General features: G+C 42.6%; 1 protein-coding gene across 2 annotated transcripts; it reads right to left on the bottom strand.

Moving 5' to 3' along the window:
• Positions 1-1285: 1285 nt before the first annotated feature.
• LOC118402268 (segment polarity protein dishevelled homolog DVL-3-like) lies at positions 1286-21893 on the bottom strand. Of its 2 annotated transcripts, none has more exons than XM_035800321.2 (15): positions 21288-21893; positions 10278-10347; positions 9118-9254; positions 8763-8875; positions 8347-8479; positions 8130-8220; positions 7781-7850; positions 7452-7591; positions 6948-7024; positions 6676-6743; positions 6398-6547; positions 5969-6100; positions 5584-5751; positions 5213-5434; positions 1286-3335 (listed from the first exon to the last, which is right to left on the bottom strand). In XM_035800321.2, exons 1-15 carry the CDS (start codon positions 21446-21448, stop codon positions 2956-2958), a joined length of 2112 nt encoding a protein of 703 aa, XP_035656214.1. In that variant the 5' UTR covers positions 21449-21893; the 3' UTR covers positions 1286-2955. The 2 variants fall into 2 exon arrangements, with proteins under 2 accessions (XP_035656214.1, XP_035656215.1); XM_035800322.2 differs by having other exon boundaries at positions 9133-9254; positions 21288-21892.
• Between the last annotated feature and the right edge of the window lie 2097 nt (positions 21894-23990).

Below are 23990 nucleotides of genomic sequence, written 5' to 3' on the forward strand. Positions count from 1 at the left end.
GGACACAAAAACGCTACTAGCATGTGCAGTTGTAACAAAATATCCCAAGTTTTGAGGGGGCATGCTGACTGCAGGAATGTCAACCAAACTGTTGCAAGAAAAATTAATGTTTATTACTCTACCATAAGCAGCATCCAATGTCGTTTTAGAGAATTTGTAAGTATGCCTAACCGGCCTCAACCGCAGATCACGTGTAACCACACCAGCTCATGACCTCAACATCTGGCTTCTTCACCTGCGGGATCATCTGAGACCAGCTGATGAAACTGGGTTTGCATAACCGAAGTGTTTCTGCACAAACTGTCAGAAACCGTCTCAGGGAAACTCATCTTCATGCTTGTCTTCCTCACGAGGGTCTCGACCTAACTGCGGTTCAAGGTCGTAACCGACTTCAGTGGGCCAATGTTCACCTTCGATGGCCACTGGCATGCTGGAGAAGTGTGGTCTTCATGTGTGAATCCTGGTTTCAACTGTACGGTGCAGATGGCAGAAAGTGTGTATGGCGCAGTGTGGGCGAGCGGTTTGCTGATGTCAATGTTGTGAACAGAGTGCCCAATGGTGGGGTTATGGTATGGGCAGACTTAAGCAACGACAACGAACAATTGCATTTTAGCAATGACAATTTGAATGCACAGAGATACCGTGAGACCCACTGTCGTGCCATTCATCCGCCGCCACCACCTCCACATAATGCAAGGATCTGTACACAATTCCTGGAAGCAGTCCCAGTTCTTCCATGGCCTGCATACTCACCAGACATGTCACCCATTGAGCATGTTTGGAATACTCTGAGACAGCGTGTTCCAGTTACCACCAATATCCAGCAACTTTGCATAGTGGGACAACATTTACACAGGCCACGATCAACACTTATCAACTATGTGAAGGTGATGTGTCGTGCTGCATGAGGCAAATTGAGGTCACACCAGATACTGACTAGTTCTTATACACACCCCTACTTTTTTCTTTCTATTTTCCCTAAAGTATCTGTGACCAACAAATATTCCCAGTCATGTGAAATCCATAGATTAGGGCCTAATGAATTTAATTGACTGATTTTCATTATACAATCTAAGTAAAATATGTGAAATTGTTGCATGTTACGTTTGTTTTTGTTCAGTGTACAATTTAAGAGTATACTTCGATTGGATCCCCCTCATCTACTGTACGAACGTTCTACACAGCGATAAAAACGCAACGATCTCCAACCCAGACCCCCCACTCAGTCTCCACCACTGCTTTGATCTCCCATCAGGTCAGAGAAAGCAGACAATGAAATGCCTCGCACTTTGGGAGGAGTTTATTTATTATTATGGACAACTCCTTCTTTATATGTTCCTAGACCACTGTCACGACTGACAAAAGTCATGGTCGAAACAAGGAAAAAGGCTAGTTTATGTAGGATTCCTGGCAATGTAAAAAGTTTGTATGTACGCATTCCTGTTTGTTAATAAAATAGATATGGTGGGTGGGTTTAAACTGAACTGGGAATGGGCAAACCGCACCCTGAAGATAAGCACATTGGTCATTTATTTTTGCCTACTGCAGCAGGATATCAACAAATATTTCATTTCCTGCACATTCAATTGTATCTCTACATAATATAGGAATTCCACATCAGATTCATGTATGATGCACACCTACCAAATTAATCTCAAAATACTTCAAGTTATGCTCCCATATCATATTCCCCTCATAAAAAAAAGTGTCCTCAAATCTAGAGCTCTACATTTGGGAACTTTTTGATGATGCAGCAGGTCACCCAGTTCAAAGGAAGCTTGAACATACAAAAAAATAATAGACATGGTCAGGTCAAGCCTACGCACACATCTGCAAGCTATATTGCCTTCACATTCCTTCTCAGACTGAAATTCCTTGCTTGTGCAAATAATGTCCCTACGCCCACCTGGAAAACTCCAGGTTTCTTACGCGTACACACACACACACACACACAAAAAACAACAACCAACTTAAAGTCATAAAACTATATTTATAAATAAAAATACATTTTCTCAAGAGTAGTGCAGTGTTTCCCAAACTCAATCCTGGGGACCCCCACGTGGTGCAGTGTTTTTGTTTTTGCCGTAGCACTACACTGCTGATTCAAACGATCAAAGCTTGATGATACATTGATTATTTGAATCAGCTGTGTACTGCTAGGGCAAAAAGCTAATTGTGCACCCTTTAGGGCCCCCAGGACCGAGTTTGGGAAACACTGGAGTAGTGTGAAAGAGTTGGTAAGAAAACTTAAGACGAAAATGTACTTTTAAAATCAGTCTAAGCTGGAAGCTCATGTTAAGTGTTGAAAAAGAAACTACATGTATCGGCGACCAGCTATGATAAAAACATAAGAACAGAAAGGGCCTCAATTCTTTTGCACTACATTATTTAACTTTTCATTCTTTTTCAGTCATACAAACAAACAAACAAAAGTACACGTAAGGTTCAAAGGTTAGTGTTCATTTTCAAATTTTAGGTGAAAGGATGTATGGAGAGGAGTTTTTTTTATTTATTTTTTTACTTTGTCTCTGGCGGACTAAGGTTGGGGAGGACAGGACGTGGAGCTAGAGAAAAGAACAAATGAAAAACATCCACGTAGAAAAGCGCCAAGTCATCCCCAGCTGTTCCCCAGGCCTCCCTCCCTGTCACGACCCAAGCAAACTCGCCTCACAGGGAGGAAACTGAGAAAAGGCGCTTTGATTCCATCTGCGAGGGTGGGGGTTCTTCACTGAAGAAAGTATAGCGAATCAGATACACTCTCAGGAGCACAAGAGCAAGAGGACATTTCCAGCAGGGTTGGGCTCAATTCCATTTCAATTCTGGCAATTCAAAAGGAAATGACATTGACCCCAACTGTGATTTTCTAGAGACTTCCTCCTCCTGTCTGTCCCCCTCAGCACTAAACAAAAAAATCCCTAACCACCATTATGTGGTGCGCCTATGACATAACCTGCGTCACATGACGTCGACAAAGAACTCGCCGCGGTTGCCTACGGCCATGCGCAGGGACTGGCGGGAGCCGGTGAGCTCTGGGGGAGCGTTGGCCAGCTGTCGGCCTGGTGGGGCTCCTGGAGCAGCTGTGGCCAGGTGGGGGGGGTTAGGAGGCAGGCCTGGGGGGCCGTAGACCAAGCCAGGGCTGTAGGCCAGTGAGTGGGACGAGTGTGCGCTTCGATGACTGTAGGAACTGCGGATGCTGCGCTCGCTAGGGGCCGCAGAGCGCTCGCTGGGGACCCGATGGCTCCTGATCTCTGATTCGCTGCCACTCCCACCCGACTTGTTGGAGCCCCCGGCACCGCCTCGGCCCTCGGTCTTACTGCAGTTGGAGCCGCTGCTCCCTGGAGCAAAACAAAGAAAGTGTGTTAGTATCCAACTACACTGCATAACCAAAAGTATGTGGACACCTGCTCGTCAGACATCTCATTCCAAAATCAAGGGCATTATTATTTTTAATTTTTTAATTTTACCTTTATTTAACCAGGCAAGTCAGTTAATGACGGCCTGGGAACAGTGGGTTAACAGTGGGTTAACTGCCTGTTCAGGGGCAGAACGACAGATTTGTACCTTGTCAGCTCGGGGGTTTGAACTCGCAACCTTCCGGTTACTAGTCCAACGCTCTAACCACTAGGCTACGCTGCCGCCCTATAACAACTCTTCTGGTTTACTCTTATGGTAAGGCTTTACACTAGATGGTGGAACATTGCTGCTTGACTTGCTTTCATTCAGCCACAAGAGCATTAGTGAGGAGATGTTGGGTGATTAGGCCTAGCTTGCAGTCGGCGTTCCAATTCATCCCAAAGGAGTTCGATGGGGTCGAGGTCAGGGCTCTGTGCAAGCTCTTCCACACCGATCTCAATAAACCATTTCTGTATGGACCTCACTTGTGCACAGGGGCATTGTCATGCTGAAACAGGAAATGCTTTCCCCAAACTGTTGCCACAGTTGGAAGCACATAATCGTCTAGAATGTCATTGTATGCTGTATCATTAGATTTCCCTTCACTGGAACTAAGAGGCCTAGCCCCAACCATGAAAAAACAGCCCCAGACCATTATTCCTCCTCCACTAAACTTTACAGTTGGGACTATGCATTGGGGCAGGTAGTGTTCTCTTGGCATCCGCCACACCCAGATTCGTCTGTCGGACTGCCATATGGTGAAGCGTGATTCATCACTCCAGAGAACGCGTTTCCACTGCTCCAATGGCGGCGAGCTTTACACCACTCCAGCCGAAGCTTGGCATGGTAATCTTAGGCTTGTGTGAGGCTGCTCGGCCATGGAAACACATTTCATGAAGCTCCTGACAAAATGTATTGTGCTGACGTGGCTTCCAGAGGCAGTTTGGAATGCTGTAGTGAGTGTTGCAACTGAGGACAGATGATTTTTACGAGCTACGCCCTTCAGCACTCGGCAGTCCTGTTCTGTGAGCTTGTGTGGCCTACCACTTCGCGCCTGAGCCATTGTTATGCCTAGACGTTTTCACTTCACTATAACAGCACTTACAGTTGACTGGGGAAGCTCTAGCAGGGCAGAAATTTGAAGAACTGACTTGTTGGAAAGGTAGCATACTATGACGGAAAAGTCAGAGCTCTTCAGTAAGGCCATTCCACCGCCAATGTTTGTCTATGGAGATTGCATGGCTGTGTGCTAGATTTTATACACCCGTCAGCAACGGGTGTTGGCTGAAATAGCCGAATACACTAATTTGAAGGGGTGTCCACATATATATATATACTAAAGTATTTATCCTTCATACATAACTGCAAGTGTTTTGTGAATGACTGGGTGTATGTTCTGGCTTTGCTGTGTGCATTACTGTACATGTTGAGTGAAGACAAACATTAAAATTACATAATCTATTACTGCAATTCTCCTGTCATTAATCTTATCAACTTTTTCTATATCATCATTTTACACTGTGAGCTCTGTCAGGCATGCTAGTGCAGTGATGTAAGAAGCAGTGACTCCGTTTTGGGGTAAGCTCATGGGAGAGATTTATGATTTATGCCTGGGCCAACAGATTCATTGATATTTACTGGCCAACAAATTAGAAAATATTGTTACGATAGTATTATGATAGATTTTTTCGTTAAAAAAAAATCATTTTATACTTTCTTTTTACAAAGTGGCAGTAGTGTTGGTTAATTCAAACTAGTTCCCCCACTCTTAATGTCTGGGTATGATTGAATACCGCTGGTGAGTCCCAGCTCTCCTCACCTTCGCTGTGTTGGCTGCCAGCACTGCCCGCCCCTACTCCTGGGAAGCCCTGGGGCAGGTCGTGTTGGGGCTGGGGGTTGTAGGGCTGGGCGAGGGAAAACTGGTAGGGCAGGGACATGGGCCAGGGGGCAGCACCAGGGTGGGGCAGAGGGGGCAGGGTGTCCTGGTCCGACGCCCCGCCGCTGGAGCCATCATGGTCGTGCAGAGAGAGGTGGGTCATGTCTGAGAGAGAGAGAGAGAGAGAGAGAGAGAGAGATCGAGTTATCATGAATATCAATGTTGCCGTTTTGTCTGCAAACACAGAAGGGCTAGGGACTGGGCTTTTGTTTTCAAACCATGAAATACAATGAGGATCTAGTGAAAACGCTCACTGCCACAGAGGTCTCCGAAGGTGTAGTAGCATTGCTCAGAGAAGGTGATCTTGTTGACAGTGTGGCGGATGTAGCCGGCCTTGAGCAGGTTACTGGCGTACTTCCTTGCCTCCCGTCGGTCCGAGAATCCCTCCATGTGATGAAAGAGCCAGTCCACCACATCTGAGCCTTTGGATACAGAAACACAAAACATACGAGTCTAGACACAAAATACACATTCCATGGCAATTAACTCACAAACTAGGTAGAAGAGACAAAGGCATAAAATGGGGGCATTATAGAAAGACAACTAGACAAAAAGGAGAAAGTGAAAAACCAGAGGACAGGAAGACAGACGTGAGAGAGAGGTAGAGCGAGACCGAGAGGAAAAGGAGAGTGAGCATACCTATGAAGGCGTTGGCGATGGTGATCTTCAGCCACATCCTGTCTCGCACCTCCAGGCCTGACTCCGGGGAAGCCATGGCCTTGGCGACAGTTGACATGTCACTGTGGATGGACAGGTGGAAATCGTCGAAGCCTGCGAGGAGCAAAATCGGGAGGTGGGTTACTGGGCTTAGCGAAGGTAGGTATCGCGGTTTACAGGTTTACAACGGGACAGTGCGGCAGTTTTGATAGGATGGAGGTCTTCCAGTGTATGGCAGTTTTGTGGGACTTTCAAATATTAGCTGAACCTGTGACAGACATTATATCATGTGCTCCGTCGCATACTAGCTTGTCCTCAACTGTAGATTTCATGGCACAATAAAGCAAGATTGAGTGTTTTAAATACAGTTTAACTGGGTCAGTTTTGACAGGACCCAGGTGTGGGACTCACGTTCGGTCTCGGGGACGGAGCTGCCGATGGAGGAGCTGGTGGAGGTGACCGTGCTCATCGATGGGCTCATGCCATAAGCAGGGTACACCCCTGTCATTGCCGCAGTGTGGGACACCCAGGCAGCAGGGTCAATGGGCCGGATCGGCTCACCTGTAGGGGGAGAAAAAAACGGGGGGTTCGACATAGTACATCGACTTCACAAAACACACATAAAAATAAAATAAAAAGTCTTACATTTGTGGGTGTGTTGTGAAGAAGCACGGCAGGTGAATACTCACTTCTTGGCAGAGCAAAGCAGCTCCGAGGGTTAGGGTCCCAGCACTTAGCCACAGTCAGAGTGATGGGGCTGTAAACAGAGTTTACACACACAGTTAACACAGAGCTGGCAATGCTCACAATGCCATGTTTATACAGCTTAGGCAAAGTGGCAAAACTTGCACCTGTCTTTTTACAGATTAAATACAACACCAAAAGATAGTGAAAGCTAAAAAGGTTTAATATGTCCTAAGACTTGTGGCAACTTGAGTGTGTTTGCTGGTGTGTGACTCACCCTGGCTTGTGTACGATGTCTCTCAGCACTCGAACCGCGTCGTCGTTGTTCATGTTCTCAAAGTTGATGTCGTTCACCTGTTAGGAGGGCGGAGAGAGTCTCTCAGTCAATCTATGGCATTGTTCTGGGTAATTGTGGGCTGTTCTGGGTGCTGAAATCAGTCGTTTTTGATAATAACGTCATTTTATGTGACGTCAGCGCTCCAGTCCGCCCACAGTAGTTGCCCGCTCAACTCCATCGTAAATTGTGGGGTCGAGTTTAGCCGGGCTAAAGTGGGTCGTATTCACTAGGGTTCACCATAGCAAAATGCTTTGAAACTGGAAACGAAACAAGCATTTTCTTATTGGACATATTTAGGTAGATTCCTTCGCTTCAGTCGATTTTCTTCCATTTGGTACTTCGTGAACACAACCCTGCTGTTATGTCCAATGGGGGCCACTTAATTCACTCTGGTTTCAAGGCTGTGACAAAGAGTCCCAAACCCTCAAACATACGAGCACGCACCTGCAGTAGCATGTCTCCAGGCTCAATGCGGCCGTCTGCGGCCACCGCCCCTCCCTTCATGATGGAGCCGATGTAGATGCCCCCGTCGCCCCTCTCATTGCTCTGCCCCACGATGCTGATGCCCAGGAAGTTATACTTCTCTACAGAGGGGGGAGAGAGAGATACAGAGAGAGGAAGAGGAAGAGAGAGAGAGGGGCAGAGTGAGAGCGAAAGACAATGAAAAAGAATGAGTGGTCAGGAGGTCTATGTAAAGCTTTATTGCAAGTTATCAGGAAACAGAGACCGCAGAATAGAGGGAGCGAGAAAGACAGCCACAGAGAAATACTTACCCATGTTCAGAGTGACAGTGATGATGTTCAGTGACATGGTGGAGTCTGTGACGCTGCTGAATGATGACGACTAGAAAGAGGGAACGGGGGGCGAGAGAGGTAAGAAAGTGTGTGTGGCACCGGACAACGTGACCGGGGAGACCTTAATTTACAGGCCATTTGAGAAATAGATACCCATAGACTTCCAGTCATTACGCTAACTTCATAGTGGACACGGAGCAAGGGACGCACTGATAGCCTGCCTACAGTTGTTTTGTTCTCCCGGTCAATTTGGCAGGCAACAATTATATCTATTGGCGTTTCATTTTATTTGGCCACGGAAACCCTGGCGCGTGTCTGCCCATCTCACCCTTTCCATGTTGGATGTCTTGGGTTTCCGGCGGCGCCGGCGGTGTCGCCTCATCAGGCGAGAGGAGCTCTGTTCCGTGGAACTGCTGAACCTGGGGGACAAAGTTCAATAGGGTTACGGTAAGGAGAACCTGCGAGAACTAAAGGTCAAATATACAGGAGGCAAGAAAGTGAAGGTTGGCGGAACGTTGCGTAATGGTTATCTAGGAAGTTCTCACCGGCTGGTGGCGTCGTCATCCTCAGAGTCGAAGCAGCTGGTGGACTCCAGCTCGCTGCTCATGAAGGACGAGCAGCTGTCGTATTGGCCCAGCTCCGCCCCTCGGCCCACCCGCGAGTAGCCATTCCTCCCACCTGCAGAGGGTGAGAGAGGAGGTGACAAGAGTTAAACAGGGGAGGGGCTCACAGTGCTATATGCCCAGTTCCTAATTAGCCTCTGGGAACTTCATGTAGTTTGGATAGGTATAAAGTGATGGTAATAGCTCCACATTGCCCCTTGTTAGTCTGGGTGGAATATGGCTGTACAGCTCATACACCTATCCAACAACTAGGCTAGATCCCGTGTCATGCGTGGAACTGGACAGTATAGTTGAGAAATTCTGAGAGAGGAACTGGAGGGCGCCAACTGCTCTCTGACCATGCTCGCGAGTGTGTTTCCGGCGCGGTCGCTCCCTCGCTCTTCTCTGGGACACCATCGAGCCCGTCTCCGTCTCGTTGTCCAACGAGTCTCGTCCACCTGTGGCCTTCCCGCTGCAGTGAGAAATGGAGAGGGGGAGGTCACAGAGATAATTATTTCCACATTGAGAAAATGTTGTTGTGCTCAGTGTTGTCATGGTTATTCAGCAGATATTAGAAGCACAATGGAGATTATTCATCAAGACTAAGCCTATAAAGACACTCGGAGACAAACCCACTTACTCACACGCACAACATCTCACAAACAGAAATGCAAACAAATTCAAAATGTGTGCGCACAGCTAAACACACACAACCTAGAGAGAACTGACTGATAAGAGGGGGGTCTGGACTCCCCGATGCCCCCAGTCCTCTCCAGGGGGGGTGGCGGCAACTCGGACAAACTCTCGACCACAGAGCCACCATCTGAATGAGCACCATCCCCCGACACCAGCTGAGGACACAGAGGTGGACAGACCAACTTTGAGACCCTAAGAATCACATCCTCAATCGAAGAATCATTCAAATTGCATTCACATGCACTATGCAGCTTTTTTCTTTTTTTTCTTTTCTTTTTTTCCAAATACATTTTTACAGCAAGCCAGGTCTGTAACCTAGGTGACAGACAGACGCACTGGATACCAAACATTTCACTAGCTTGATCAGATAGGCAGAGACAGAGGCAAGGCCAATTACACATCCAGACAGATTTTTGTTCTACCTCAATGTTCTTTTCAGCACTACATTGATGTCGATTACTGAACTGTTGGATATAGAGCTTGCCAGAAAGGCATTTCACTGCACTTGTGCACGTGGCATTAAAACTGAGATAAACGTACAGAAACATGAACAGAGACGACTGTCCTTTCCTGACCACGCACTGTACGGAATAAAGCCAATATCTAGGGCCCAGAGATTTCCATAGTTATAGTAACAAGGTTGGCCTCCTCCCCCCACACAAACCATTTCCTTCTTAAACAAACCACTCCTTCATTTCGCCGCTCTGTGACTTGTGATTCAATCTCCTCATTAGGCGCAGTGAAGCCCTTTATTTTGGAGTGATGTCTACGATCCTGTGATTTCAGTTTCTCTTAATCAGATCTCAAAACGGAGAAACCGAGTATAAAGAGGCAGAGCAAAGAACCAGATGGCTCAGTCATGGAGAGATTGGAATCATTGGTCCGTGTGTGAGATGAGAAATGTAGGAGTTTTACAAAGACATAAATAACTAGTGTATTTGGAAGGGAGTTAGAAAGATTGACGAGATACAGAATGTGTGAGAGAAAGTGTGTGTGTGTGTGTGTGTGTGTGTCACTGTTATTCCTAACATCATTATGTAGTAATGATATTATCAGACAGATGGGCGGGGCTTCTCTCTAGGGACGGAATGCCGTTTGGGGTCAAAGGATCCCCAACAGATGGTTGTCATTGACAAACACTTAAGACAAAGATGAAGTGTGTGTGCACACGCGCTTACCCAAGATACCACACGGCCATTAAAACAAGGTAGTTTGGCATTGTCATCAGATATCTCTTCTTTCACTACCCTGCAAGGGAAAGAGAGAACAACATTGACTCACCATGTGTACACAAATGCTGGTAAGGAATGCAAAATCACTTAGAAATACTCCCGGTCCCAACAATAGGAAAACAGTCTAAAATCCCTGCTTTGTTACATTACTGTGCTAGCTAGTTAAGTTACCACATTGAACGAAAAATATAAAAAACGCAACGTGAAGTGTTGGTCCCATGTTTCATGAGCTGAAATAAAAGATCCCAGAAATGTTCCATACGCACAAACTGTGCACAAATTTGTTTACATCCCTCCATTGTGAAGACATGCCACACCTGTCACCTATCAAGAAGCTGATTAAACAGCAGGATCATTACACAGGTGGACCTTGTGCTGGGTACAATAAAAAGCAACTAAAAACGTGCAATGCCACAGATGTCTCAAGTTGATGGAGCATGCAATTGGCATGCAGACCACATGAATGTCGACCAGAGCAGTTGCCAGAAAATTGAATGTTCACTTCTCTACCATAAGCCGCTGCCAAAGTCTTTTGAGAATTTGGAAGTACGTCCAACCGGCCTCACGACTACAGACCACGTGTAACCACACCAGCCCAGGACCTCCACATCCAGTTTCTTCACCTGTGGGATGGTCTGAGATCAGCCACCCAGACAGCTGATGATACTATGGGTTTGCACATCCAAAGAATTGACCTGACTTCAGCGGGCAAATGTTAACATTCGATGGCCAATGGCACTCTGGAGAAGTGCACTTCACGGATTCATTTGGGATTCAATTGTACTGGGCAATTGGCAGACAGCGTACGGCGTTGTGTAGGCGAGCGGCTTGCTGATGTCAAAGTTGTGAACAGAGTGCCCCATCGTGGTGGTGGGGTTGTGTTATGGGCAGCCATAAGCTATGAACACAATTGCATTTTAGTGATAGCAATATGAAAGCACAGAGATACAGTGACGAGATCCTGAGGACCATCGTCGTGCCATTCATCCACCACCATCACCTCATGTTTCAGCATAATGCAAGACCGCATGTCACAAGGTTCTGTACACAATTCCCAGAAGCTGAAAATGTCCCAGTTCTTCCATGGCCTTCATACTTACCAGACATGTCACCCATTGGGCATATTTGGTATCCTATGGATCGACGTGTACGACAGCGTGTTACAGTTTCCACCAATATCAAGTAAGTTTGCACAGCCATTGAAGAGGAGTGGGACTACATTCCATGATCAACTCTATGCTAAGTAGATATGTCATGCTGCATGAGAAAAATGGTGGTCACAGGTACTGACTGGCTTTCTGGTTCTGATCCACGCCCCTATCTTTAAAAAATGTTTTTAAGAAAGGCATATGTGACCAACAGATACATATCTGTATTCCCAGTCACATGAAATCCATAGATTTGGGCCTAATTTATTTATTTCAATTGACCAATTACCTTATTGGAACTGACATTCAGTAAATTATTTGAAATTGTTGCATATACATTTTTGTTCAACACAAAACAAACAAACCTGTAGTCTCAAATTCCAATCTAACACGATGTCAATAGTTCTTCAGTGCAATTTGCAGACCGTTTTGAAATCAAATACAGTACCAGTCAAAGGTTTGGACACACCTACTCATTCAAGGGTTTTTATTTTTTACTCTACTGTAGAATAATAGTGAAGCCATCAAAACTATGAAATAACACAATGGAATCATGTAGTAACCCCCAAAAACAGTGTTAAACAAACCAAAATATATTTTATATTTGAGAATCTTCAAAGTAGCTACCCTTGATGACAGCTTCGCACAATCTTGGCATTCTCTCAACCAGCTTCATGAGGTAGTCACCTGGAATGCATTTCAATTAACAGGTGTGCCTTCTTAAATGTTAATTTGTGTAATTTCTTTCCTACATCATGTGTTTGAGCCAACATTGTGACTAGGTGGGGGGGTTATACAGAAGAGCCCTGTTTGACTGTCCATCATTACTTTAAGACATGAAGATCAGTCAATATGGAACATTTCAAGAACTTTGAAAGTTTATCCAAGTGCCAGATGCAAAAACCATCAAGCGCTGATGAAGAAACTGGCTCATGAGGACCGCCACTGGAAAAGACCCAGAGTTACATTACAGTTAACTGCACCTCAGATTGCAGGCTAAATAAATGCTTCAGAGTTCAAGTAACAGACATCTCAACATCAACCGTTCAGAGGAGACTGCGTGAATCAGGCCTTCACGGTCGAATTTCTAAAGAGAAACCACTACTAAAAGGACACCAATAAGACGACACTTGCCAAGAAACACAAGCAATGGACATTTGACCGGTAGAAATCTGTCCTTCGGTCTGATGAGTCCAAATTTGCGATTTTTGGTTCCAATGATAGTGTCTTTGTGAGACGCAGAGTAGGTGAACGGATGATATCTGCATGTGTGGTTCCCAACATGAAGCATGGAGGTGGTGTGATGGTGCTTTGCATGTGATTTATTTAGAATTCAAGGCACACTTAACCAGCATGGCTACCACAGCATTCTGCAGTGATAGACCATCCCATCTGGTTTGTGCCTAGTGGGACTATCATTTGTTTTTCAACAAGACAATTACCCAAAACAAACCTATTTGACCTTGTAGGAGAGTGATGGCGTGCTGCATCAGATGACCTCCACAATCACCCAACCTCAACCCAACCTCAACCCAATTGATATGGTTTGGGATTACTTAGTTTGGGACCGCAGAGTGAAGGAAAAGCAGTCCACAAGTGCTCAGCATATGTGGGAACTCCAAGACTGTTGGAAAAGCATTCCTCATGAAGCTGGTTGAGAGAATGCCAAGAGTGTGCAAAGCTGTCATCAAGGGAAAGGGTGGCTACTTTGAAGAATCAAAAATATATTTAGATTTGTTTAACACTTTTTGTTACTACATGATTCCATGTGTCATTTCATAGTTGATGTCTTCACTAAAATGTAGAAAATAGTACAAATAAAAGTAAAACCCTGGAATGAGTAGGTGTATCCAAACTTTTCACCGGTACTGTATATGAACCTCTCAATCTTGACCCTCAGAGGAGTTGGAATTCTACCAGGAGCTCAATCTGGCAAAATACCTTGTATTTCTCCACTGTCTTGCTAGACAGCTAGGCATAAAGGTGTCAACAAGCTTCAGCTAGGCTGGCGCCTAACCATACTCAGACAGGCAAAACAAATGAGTGTGCTTGCATATTCCCTTAAAAAGAGCTTCGCCTGAAAAACAAAAAAAATGGCAATAGTTCCGTTTGCCAATTTTGAAACACTTCCAAGAGTCAGAATTAATTGAAGATGACTGAAGAAATCTTAGTCGCGCAATTTTACATCTAACGAAGGCGTGTGGAGCAGTATTTCTCAAGTCAAAAAAATATGTGCATATGCGAATGACATATGTGAATGACAAAACCTTAATTGAATAATCCCTACTGTTGACCAATCACCGGAGCTACGACTTCGACCGACATCGGGCTTGCCATGATAAAAAATGTGCGCACAAAACAAAAAAACCTTGCCGAACACCAAAAACAAACAAAAATATCACTAAATGTTTCAGCTAGGAAGCATGTGGAAGCCTTAAGCCATTCTCCAAAACAGACCATTGAAGTGTTTCACTTCACTAAAATGGTCAACACTGAGAAACTATTTCTGACATGGCTCTGACACATAGTCTTCCGTATTTTAAGACACCCAAACACTTTATCCAAAGCACATTCCTGATGTTAAAGTTAAAGTGATAGTTCGCTCAACAATCTAAGTGGAAACATTTCCTGTGATAGGATGGGAGATGGACTCATTTTGAGACTAGAGGTTCCTTTCCCATTTCAGACATGTTTCATGCGTAAGGGCTGGCTTGTAAACCAGCCAGTGAAAAACATGGCATTCCAGAGTAAGTGACCAACCATTGGGTCCAACCAGTCTGCATTCCATTTTGACAACAACAGAAAGAGGAGACAGTTATTTTGGTCCTTTCTCCCTTAATGCATGTGTCAAACAAGTTTAAACTTGGACAAAATGTTGATACCATATGCCGGTTTTCAACGTATTGGACAGCTATGAAGAAGCAAGAAGCTGAAAACTGTTTCATTAGAACTACAACTCCCACCAGCTGCATACTGCATGTCTCACTTGACAGCTTGCCGGGCTACACATTTATAAAAATAAATAAAAAAATTTAAAGCCACAGCATATCATAATATAATACACCGTCCTGTGAGTCAACTCGGGCAGGTACGCTTGAGCATGCTAACAAGGCTGCAGGAGTTGTGGTTGAAAATATACTTTTCTAACTTTCAAATATTTCTAAAGTGTTTCCCCTATATTCACACTGCTTCTAAATCGTTGCAACCACTCCCCAAAAAATATGATTAAAAAAAACAGATATAAAAGTATGACAAACTGCCTGGAAGCAACGTCAGCACAATAACTGTTCGTCGGGATCTTCATGAAATGGGTTGCCAAGACCAAGCAGCCTAAGATCACCATGCACAATGCCTAGTTTCGGCTGGAGTGGCGTAAAGCTCGCCGCCATTGGACACTGGAGCAGTGGAAACTTGTTCTCTGGAGTGATGAATCACACTTCACCATCTGGCAGTACAATGGCCGAATCTGGATTATGCAGATGCCAGGAGAATGTTACCTGCCCGAATGCATAGTGCCAACTGTAAAGTTTGGTGGAGGAGGAATAATAGTCTGGGGCTGTTTTTTCATGGTTTGGGTTAGGCCCCTTAGTTCAAGTGAAGGGAAATCTCCACGCAACAGCATACATTGACTTTCCAGACAATTCTGTGCTTCCAACTTTGTGTCAACAGTTTGGGGAAAGCCCTTTCCTGTTTCAGCATGACAATGCCCCTGTGCACAAAGCGAGGTCCATACAGAACTGGTTTGTCGAGATCGGTGTGGAAGAACTTGACTGGCCTGCACAGAGCCATGACCTAAACCCCTTCAAACAACTAATCACACCAACCACCCGTCAAACCAAATACTGCATTCCACAATAAAAACCTCATACCAACGTCTCGGTGGTGGTAGTGTGATGGTTTGGGGATGCTTTTGCTGACGACTTGCCTTAAGAGAAGGAACCAATAATTCTGCTCTCCATCAGAGAATTATACAGGAGAACGTCATGGCATCCATCCGTGAGCTGAAACGCAGCCGGGTCATGCAGCAAGACAGTGATCCAGAACACACAATCAAGTCTACATGAAAATGGTTAAAAAGGAACTTACTTGACATTTTGGAATGGCCTTGTCAATGTCCAGATCTAATCCCAATTGAGATGTGGCAGGACTTGAAATGAGCAGTTCATGCTTGACAACCCACAAATGTCACTGAGTTAAAGCAGTTCTGCATGCAAGAGTGGGCCAGAACCACCCCGCAGCGACGTGAGAGTCTGATCAACAACAGCATGGTTGCAGTCATTACAGCTAAAGGTGGCACAACCAGTTATTGAGTGTAAGGGGGCAATTTATTTTTCACAAAGGGGAATTGGGTGTTGCATAAATTAGTTAACTAAATAAATAAAATATGTACTTTTTTGTTATTAGTAAACTCATGTTCCCTTTATATACATTTGTTTGGTTGAAGATCTGATAACATTCAGTATCAAAAATATGCACTATATCAAAAAACAGATACGGTACCTCTAGCTTAAATCACTGGATTTTTGATAGGCATTTTATATTATGTTAGTTAGATTGATGCACCGGTGCGTCAATCGCCTCTAGGGAGTAAAACAGCAACATTTTACCACTGCGGCCAAGAGGTTGGCCTCTAAAATGTCAGTTGGAAACAGAGCCATTGTCCCCACCCCCCATTCTGCCCCCAGAACAGCCTCAATTCGTCAGGGCATGGACTCTACAAAGTGTCGTAAGAGTTCCACAGGGATGCTGGCACATGCTGACTCCAATGCTTCCCACAGCTGTGTCAAGTTGGCTGGTTATCCTTTGTGTGACGGACCATTCTTGATACACACAGGAATCCGTTGAGCATGAAAAACCCAGCAGCGTTGCAGTTCTTTAGACAAACCGGTGCTGGCACCTACTACCATAGCCCATTCAAAAGACACTTAAATCTTTTGTCTTGCCCATTCACCCTCACTCTGAATGTCACACATTCACAATCAACGTCTCAATTAAAAGGCTTAAAAACGCTGATTTGTAATTGAAGCAACATAAAAAAAAAACGTGATTTTCAATATAAAACGCGACCCTTGTCAATAGACAGCTCCCGCTTTCTCACGTTGTGCTATTTACAAACGAAAACTTGACTGGCTCAACTGTTCTGGGGAACTAAGGTAATCTTTATTATGTAATTAATGTGACAGGTGAAATGAACAACACAATCTGCTTTTATCTCCTAACGTATTACACAAGTTGACTGCAGGAATTTACTTAAATTAATATTTGTTGATACTTTTTATTAAAAAACTTAAGAAATTGTTAACGATATTGAAAAAAAAACATCCAGTGGCTATTTATAAATACCCCGGTATAGGGTATATATGGTATACCACCCAAGTCTATTAGCAGAGTGTTCCTAATATTTTGTACACTCAGTATTTACAGTGGCTTGGCATTTTTCCTATTTTGTTGCCTTACAACCTGGAATTAAAATTGATTTTGGGGGGGGGGGTTGTAAAATTTGATTTACACAACATGCCTACCACTTTGAAGATGCAAAATATTTTTTACTGTGAAACAAAAAACAAGACACAAAAAAACAGAAAACTTGAGCATGCATAACTATTCACCCCCCCAAAGTCAATACTTTGTAGAGCCACATTTTGCAGCAATTACAGCTGCAAGTCTCTTGGGGTCACTCTATAAGCTTGGCACATCTAGCCACTGGGATTTTTGCCCATTCTTCAAAGCAAAAGCTCCTTCAAGTTGGATGGGTTCCGCTGGTGTACAACAATCTTTAAATCATACCACAGATTGTCAATTGGATTGAGGTCTGGGCTTTGACTAGGCCATTCCAAGACATTTAAATGTTTCCCCTTAAACCACTCGAGTGTTGCTTTAGCAGTATTCTTAGGGTAATTGTCCTGCTGGAAGGCGAATCTCTGTCCCAGTCTCAAATCTCTTGAAGAATTAAACAGGTGTCCCTCAAGAATTTCCTTGCATTTAGCGCCATCCATCATTCCTTCAATTCTGACCAGTTTCCCAGTCCCTGCCAATGAAAAACATCCCCACGGCATGATGCTGCCACCACTATTCTTCATGGGATGGTGTTCTCAGGGTGATGAGAGGTGTTGGTATTGCGCCAGACATAACGTTTTCCTTGATGGCCAAAAAGCTTAATTTTAGTCTCTCACATGCCCTTTGGTGAACACCAAATGTGTTTGCTTATTATTTTCTTTAAGTAATGTCTTTTTTCTGGCCACTCTTCCGTAAAGACCAGTGTGGAGTGTATGGCTTAAAGTGATCCTATGGACAGATACTCCAATCTCCGCTGTGGCGCTTTGCAGCTCCTTCAGGGTTATCTTTGGTCTCTTTGTTGCCTCTCTGATTAATGCCCTCCTTGCCTGGTCCGTGAATTTTGGTGGGCGGCCCTCTTGGAAGGTTTGCTGTGTTGCCATGTTCTTTGCATTTTTTAATAACGTATTTAATAGTGCTCCATAGGATGTTCAACGTTTCTGATATTTTATAACCCAACCCTGATCTGTACTTCTCCACAACTTTGTGCCTGACCTGTTTGGTTCCCCTTGCTTGGTGGTGTGGCAGACTCTGGGGACTTTCAGAACAGGTGTATATATACTGAGATCATGTGAAACTTAAATGAAGTCCACCTGTGTGCAATCTACTTATGTGACTTTGAAAATAATTGGTTGCACCAGATCTTATTTAGGGGCTTCATAGCAAAGTGGGTGAATACATATGCACGCACCACTCTGATGAAGCAAGCTAAATGACACATTGTTTTCTTAGCTAACTCGCTACATTTCAAATGGATGGGCTAATGTTACACTCAATTATATGAAATGACATGATCAATTTATGTTTGTTGATCATGAAAAGCATGCAGTTACTTGCTGTATAACTCTGATAAAGCCAAATGTGGAATAATCTGAAAAGTTGTGGAGATAGTTCTGTCTACCCCTTGATCATGACTCAGTTCCATTACACATAAGGTCATAGTACGATGGAGTCTTTATTACTGGCAGTTCTGTTAAGAGCCCCGAAGCTCAGTCTGAACATTAACACGCATCGCTTGCGATAAGGTTTTGGAAGCATATGGACCTTATCTTTCATATCAGTGAGAAATAATTATTAAAAAAACATTAAATTGATACACACCTTTATAGGGTTAAGACAGTATATTTTGCATTTGCAAAATAATTTAGATATATTTTTCTAGAACTGTATCGCAATGAGAATCATTCACATTTAAAATGTAACCCTCTGCACCATAGAGTACGGTTACATTAATATTGTGGATAGTTAGATTAATATAATAGTTTGATTAAAACATGTACATGCTTTGCAAGAAGAACAATTTTCATAATAATCCTGTTTACACGGACAGATCTGAAATCAGGCTACCGGATGGCACTCTGATAAATGAAGAAAAATCGCCAATCATAATAAATGTTTTACCACAGCAACCATGTTATTTTTGGGAAGCATATTAGATTCAGAGTTCAGACATATAGCTTGCATGTGAAAACTACTTCTAAGACACACAGATTAAGTTGTTTCGAACTTACTTCACTCGCGCTAAAGAGGGAGGCTCGCTCGGTGGGTGCTAGCACATGCACAGATCAAATACACAGCTGGAACTCCGATTAAGACGTTTACACGTCTTCATAATTTGAAAGATTGCTCAGAAAACCAGGTGTTTTAATCAACGTATGCTTACTTAGATTTTGAACTTACGCCGATTAGCCCTATAGAGTTGATGTCTGGGCCCCCGTGCAAATATAATTAGCATAATAATAAAATCTGTCCATTTACGCTAGAGATCGTTTTTTTTGCTTTGAAAGGGTCTCAATTCACCACATCTGCCGATGTCACACTTCCGCATCTGTGGTGAAAGGTCAGAGTTAGAGCTGTGTTTGTCAGACCATGAGACATCCCGAAAATCAGTCTTCCAACAAAATCTGTAGCATCCAAAATGGTTTGGCCTACCCCTCTATGGGAAAATGTGACTCTCACGAACACCATGGTTTTTTCCGTTTTGCTCTACGACCCCCACACGCATCTTGGGACTCGTTTGAAGTCGGTACAGCCGATCTGCCAAATGCTGTCTGTAGAGTCCGAAAGGTTTGGGCTACACACTAATGGAACACCCTCTGTGGAGTTTTGTTCTAGGAAACCCATGGGCCTCACAAGACTCATCTGAAGGTCCCCTGGTATTAGTTGAAAAAAATGAATGAAAGTATATATGGAGACTGTTTCCTGATTTTTCTTTTCTCTCTCAGATATAGGACAGACACTTCAGAACAAACTTCCTTTCGATTTTTAGGGGGGTATCGGTTCCATGTAGCAAATCTGTTATTCAATGCGTTTGTTTGTGCTAATTGCTGTAAGGTCAAATAAAGGTTATCATTTTTATATATTTTTTTATTATACTTCAAGGGGTCTTAAAATTCGAAATCAAATAGCTAAATGATACTTGGTATGACCTTAAAACAATTCCATATAGCTTAGTAGAACCACCCTTCCCCTAAACTGCAGGTTTTAAAATAAGCAAAGTAAGATGACTATTGCATAATCTGCCTACTTTATTTTTTTTTTTATTTAACCAGGCAAGTCAGTTAAGAACAAATTCTTATTTTCAATGACGGCATAGGAACAGTGGGTTAACTGCCTGTTCAGGGGCAGAACGACAGATTTGTACCTTGTCAGCTCGGTTACTAGTCCAACACTCTAACCACTAGGCTACCCTGCCATAGTCAGTTTGGTATTGAATTATTACTGTAAATGTAAACGTACTCATTGTGATGATTTATTTACTAACCAACTATGTAAGAACTATGTGCAGGTGTTTAAGTTGCACACATCAGTAAATTGAAAACATGCACCTTTTCTTGCAAAAAAGCGATTCAATGTTTTGGTTGCTTGTAAGTGCTTATTTATACTTTTTTTTAAAAGTACATACAGGCCTTAAAGGCAGTAAATGATGATAGTTGCTGGTGTATTTGTTGAGTAAATAATGTATTTTGATATAATGCTTGCAGAGCTGGTGAATGGTAGCTTGAATTGTAGTTTTCTGGGCAGAGAAGATATCATCATCTTCATCTCCTTTGTCCCATACTGGTTTCACGATTATTGGGAATTTTGACTGTGTATGGCTGTAACGATTATGGAATTTTGGGTAACATTAATTGTCATGCAAATAGCCACGGTTATTGTCAAATGTATAATTTTTATTCCAAAATGTTTTGAGCTTGTTGTAATGCATCTTTTAAAAATACAACACAGCTTTAACGACAGCTCGAAAATTAATGTTTTTGACCCCTGGGAACTTTTGGAAATTACTTTAACGTTAGTTATCATTGCCTGCAGTTCTACTCCTAAAAGTATGTACAGTAAAATAAGTAACTGCTATTGGGTAAATTATCGTTAAAATCCACCCCCTACTAAAATAAATGTATTAAAACGTTCACATTATTTTTGTCATGGCTATTAACCATAATTTCGGTTACACGATTATGTATTCACGTTAATTCTGCCAGGCCTAACTTTGGCTGTTGTAATGTCAGCTAAACTTACGTTAGTCACAAGCAAAAAAGAAATAGAACAGAGAGACGAATAATGCTAAACAAAGGAATAAACCTCAAGCCATGATCATCATTCATGATGAGAAACATTGAGACGTTGGTTAGTTGGCTATAGTAACAGTTTTGAAAAAGATTATGATTATTTCATCTGTGGTTTAGACTGAAAGTATAGCTAGCTACATACAGTAGTTAACTACCATAATACGCTGCTTGCTAATAATGCTCACCCAAAATCGTCATCCATAGATTTGAAGAAGAACTTGTAGTTGGGTTTCTTCAGAACATTTTTGAAGTCCGCAAGTGTGACCCTGTCAGCGGGCACTGCCAATTTGACCAGGTAGGGTGTTTCCTGGTCGTCGAGGTGATATATCACTTTGGTCTCCCCCATTGTGGGCTGCTGGGGCGAGGCAGGCAGGGTACATCAAGCCGCGGGCCTGGATGGCTCCCTCTCGGGCCCCGGCTCCCCGTGGTGCTGATTCCCCCGGCTTTCTGGCTAGCCACAGCAAGCTAGCTTCCAGTTGTTCTTTTGAATCCTGTTAGCTAGCTAGCTAGCTAGCTATTCAGAAGCACCTTGCTCCACAAAGGTCCAGCCAGACGACGACTGATTAGCTATGTACCCTGATATTATTTTTTAACAATTTGAAAAGGAGCCAAATGCATGTAACTACTTTCAAATCTTGGCTAAATGTGAATTTACGCAGTCGTTTTTCGAGCTAGCTTGCAGTTATTTTGTTGAATACACACGAAGAATCCTTCCTCCCGAGTTCAGAATGCAGTCTACAAAAACAAACACCAACCCAAACCCAAAAGTTCTCCCTCTATCGGAGAGGAGGGGAGAAAAATAATCGACTTGGTTTAATTAAAGGGAAATTGCGCCACGTTTGAACCTTCTTTTCATTATCTCAGGCACTAAACCAGTCTACATATGCGAAAACGGCGCGTTTTTATGATCTGTGGTTAAAAATATAAGATGTGCTTATCTGTGACATCACAGGGTAGGATTAAAAGTAAAAAAGTTTTAAAAAACAGTGATTTTCAAAATGTGCAAGGAGTTTCTAGCCCAAAGGAAGATATTTTCTTGCTCCCTATTGTTGATCTTAGTTATATTTTTCTACAAAATGTAGAAATGCACAAATTTCACATTCCAGTGGAGGCTTCTCAGATGAGAAAGGGGAGGACCATCCTCTGTGAATTTCATAAAAATAGTGATAAAATTATGCTAAATATATTCACGTCACCAAGTAATTGATTAAAACACACTGTTATGAACGTCTACAGTAGCCTCAGCAGCACTCTTGTAGGGTAGCGTCACCCTTACAAAAATGTACCATGGTAGAAAAATGAAAAAAAAAAAAAACCATGTTTTTTGGGTCAACTACCATGGCAGGAAAATACCATGTTACTGGTGCAAATACCATGGTATTTGCCTGCCATTGTGGTGACCAAAAAAAACATGGTAGTTTTTTCATTGTACTAACATTCCATTTTCCTGCCATGATAGTGAACAAAAAAAACATTTGTTTCATTGTACTAGCTACCATGGTACACAAATCAAATATAAAGTGGTGGAAAAAGTACCCAATTGTCATACTTGAGTAAAAGTAAAGATACCTTAATAGAAAATTACTAAAAAGTGAAAGTGAGTCACTCACTGTACTACTTGAGTAAAAGTTTAAAAGTAGTTGGTTTTAAATATACTTAAGTATCAAAAGTAAATGTAATTGCTAAAATATACTTAAGTATCAAATGTAAAAGTATAAATAATTTAAAATTCCTTATATAAAGCAAACCAGATGGCATAATTTTCTTGTTTTCTTTTTTAACGGATAACCAGGAGCATGCTCCAACAATCAGACATCATTTATGAACAAAGTATCTGTTTAGTGAGTCTGTCAGATAGAGATAACCAGGGATGTTCTCTTGATAAATGTGTGAATTAGGCAAGTTTCCTGTCCTGCTAAGCACTCAAGATTCAAGAGTACTTTTAAGTGTAAGGGAAAATGTATGAAGTAAAAAGTACATGATTTTCTTTAGGAATGTTGTGAAGTAAAAGTAAAAGTTCAAAAATATTAATAGTAAAGTACAGATACCCCAAAAAAAACACTACTTAAGTAGTACTTTCAAGTATTTTTACTTAAGTACTTTATACCACTGGAACCATGGATTTGCCAAGGGTAAATAAAGGTTAAATGTAAAAAAATGTTTTTCCAAAAATGGTAGTACAATAAAAACAATACCATAGTTTTGTACTAGCAGCATGTAGTGAAACATGAATACATGGTAGTTGTTTACCATGCTTTTTGGGGTAGTGACCAAAAACATAGAAATGTATGATACTCACATAATGCAACATTAACTTCTCGCTCTGCAATGGCAAAGCATAGGCCGAGTACCCTCTTATATCCCTTTAGTTTATAGTGAAAACCCACAACACACATGGTCTAGTAGTGTAGTGTACCCTCTTAAACCTTGGGACCTGGATAGCATATGGTGAGAAGAATGAAGGGAGTCTGAAACCTTGGAAGATTTAAAATAGCTAGGTAGTTTATCTGGTGCATCTCTCTTCAAAACAGTTTTCAGTTGGCTCTCTCACATTCAACAGACTTGGCTACTCTTATAGTACAATTCTAAATAGCCAACACACTATTCTAAATAGCCAACACACTAAACAAACCATTTGTAAAATGGTAAAATTGCATCTTATCTCATAGATACATTTTCATCATGTAATTCTCAACATATCCCTAAAAACAGCAAGTTACAATGTTTCCCTTTTTTTAAGAACGTGTGAACGTTCATTGGTCCTGTCACCATGACTAGGACAGGCTAGCTTGACTGGAGCTATCTTTAGTCTTCTATGCTAACAGACTTTTAATAATTAAACTATCAAAACATTATCAAAAAATGACAACAATTATATCATTACACTC

This window comes from Oncorhynchus keta, chromosome 23 (genome assembly GCF_023373465.1).
Source record: "Oncorhynchus keta strain PuntledgeMale-10-30-2019 chromosome 23, Oket_V2, whole genome shotgun sequence".
Taxonomy (NCBI): domain Eukaryota; kingdom Metazoa; phylum Chordata; class Actinopteri; order Salmoniformes; family Salmonidae; genus Oncorhynchus; species Oncorhynchus keta.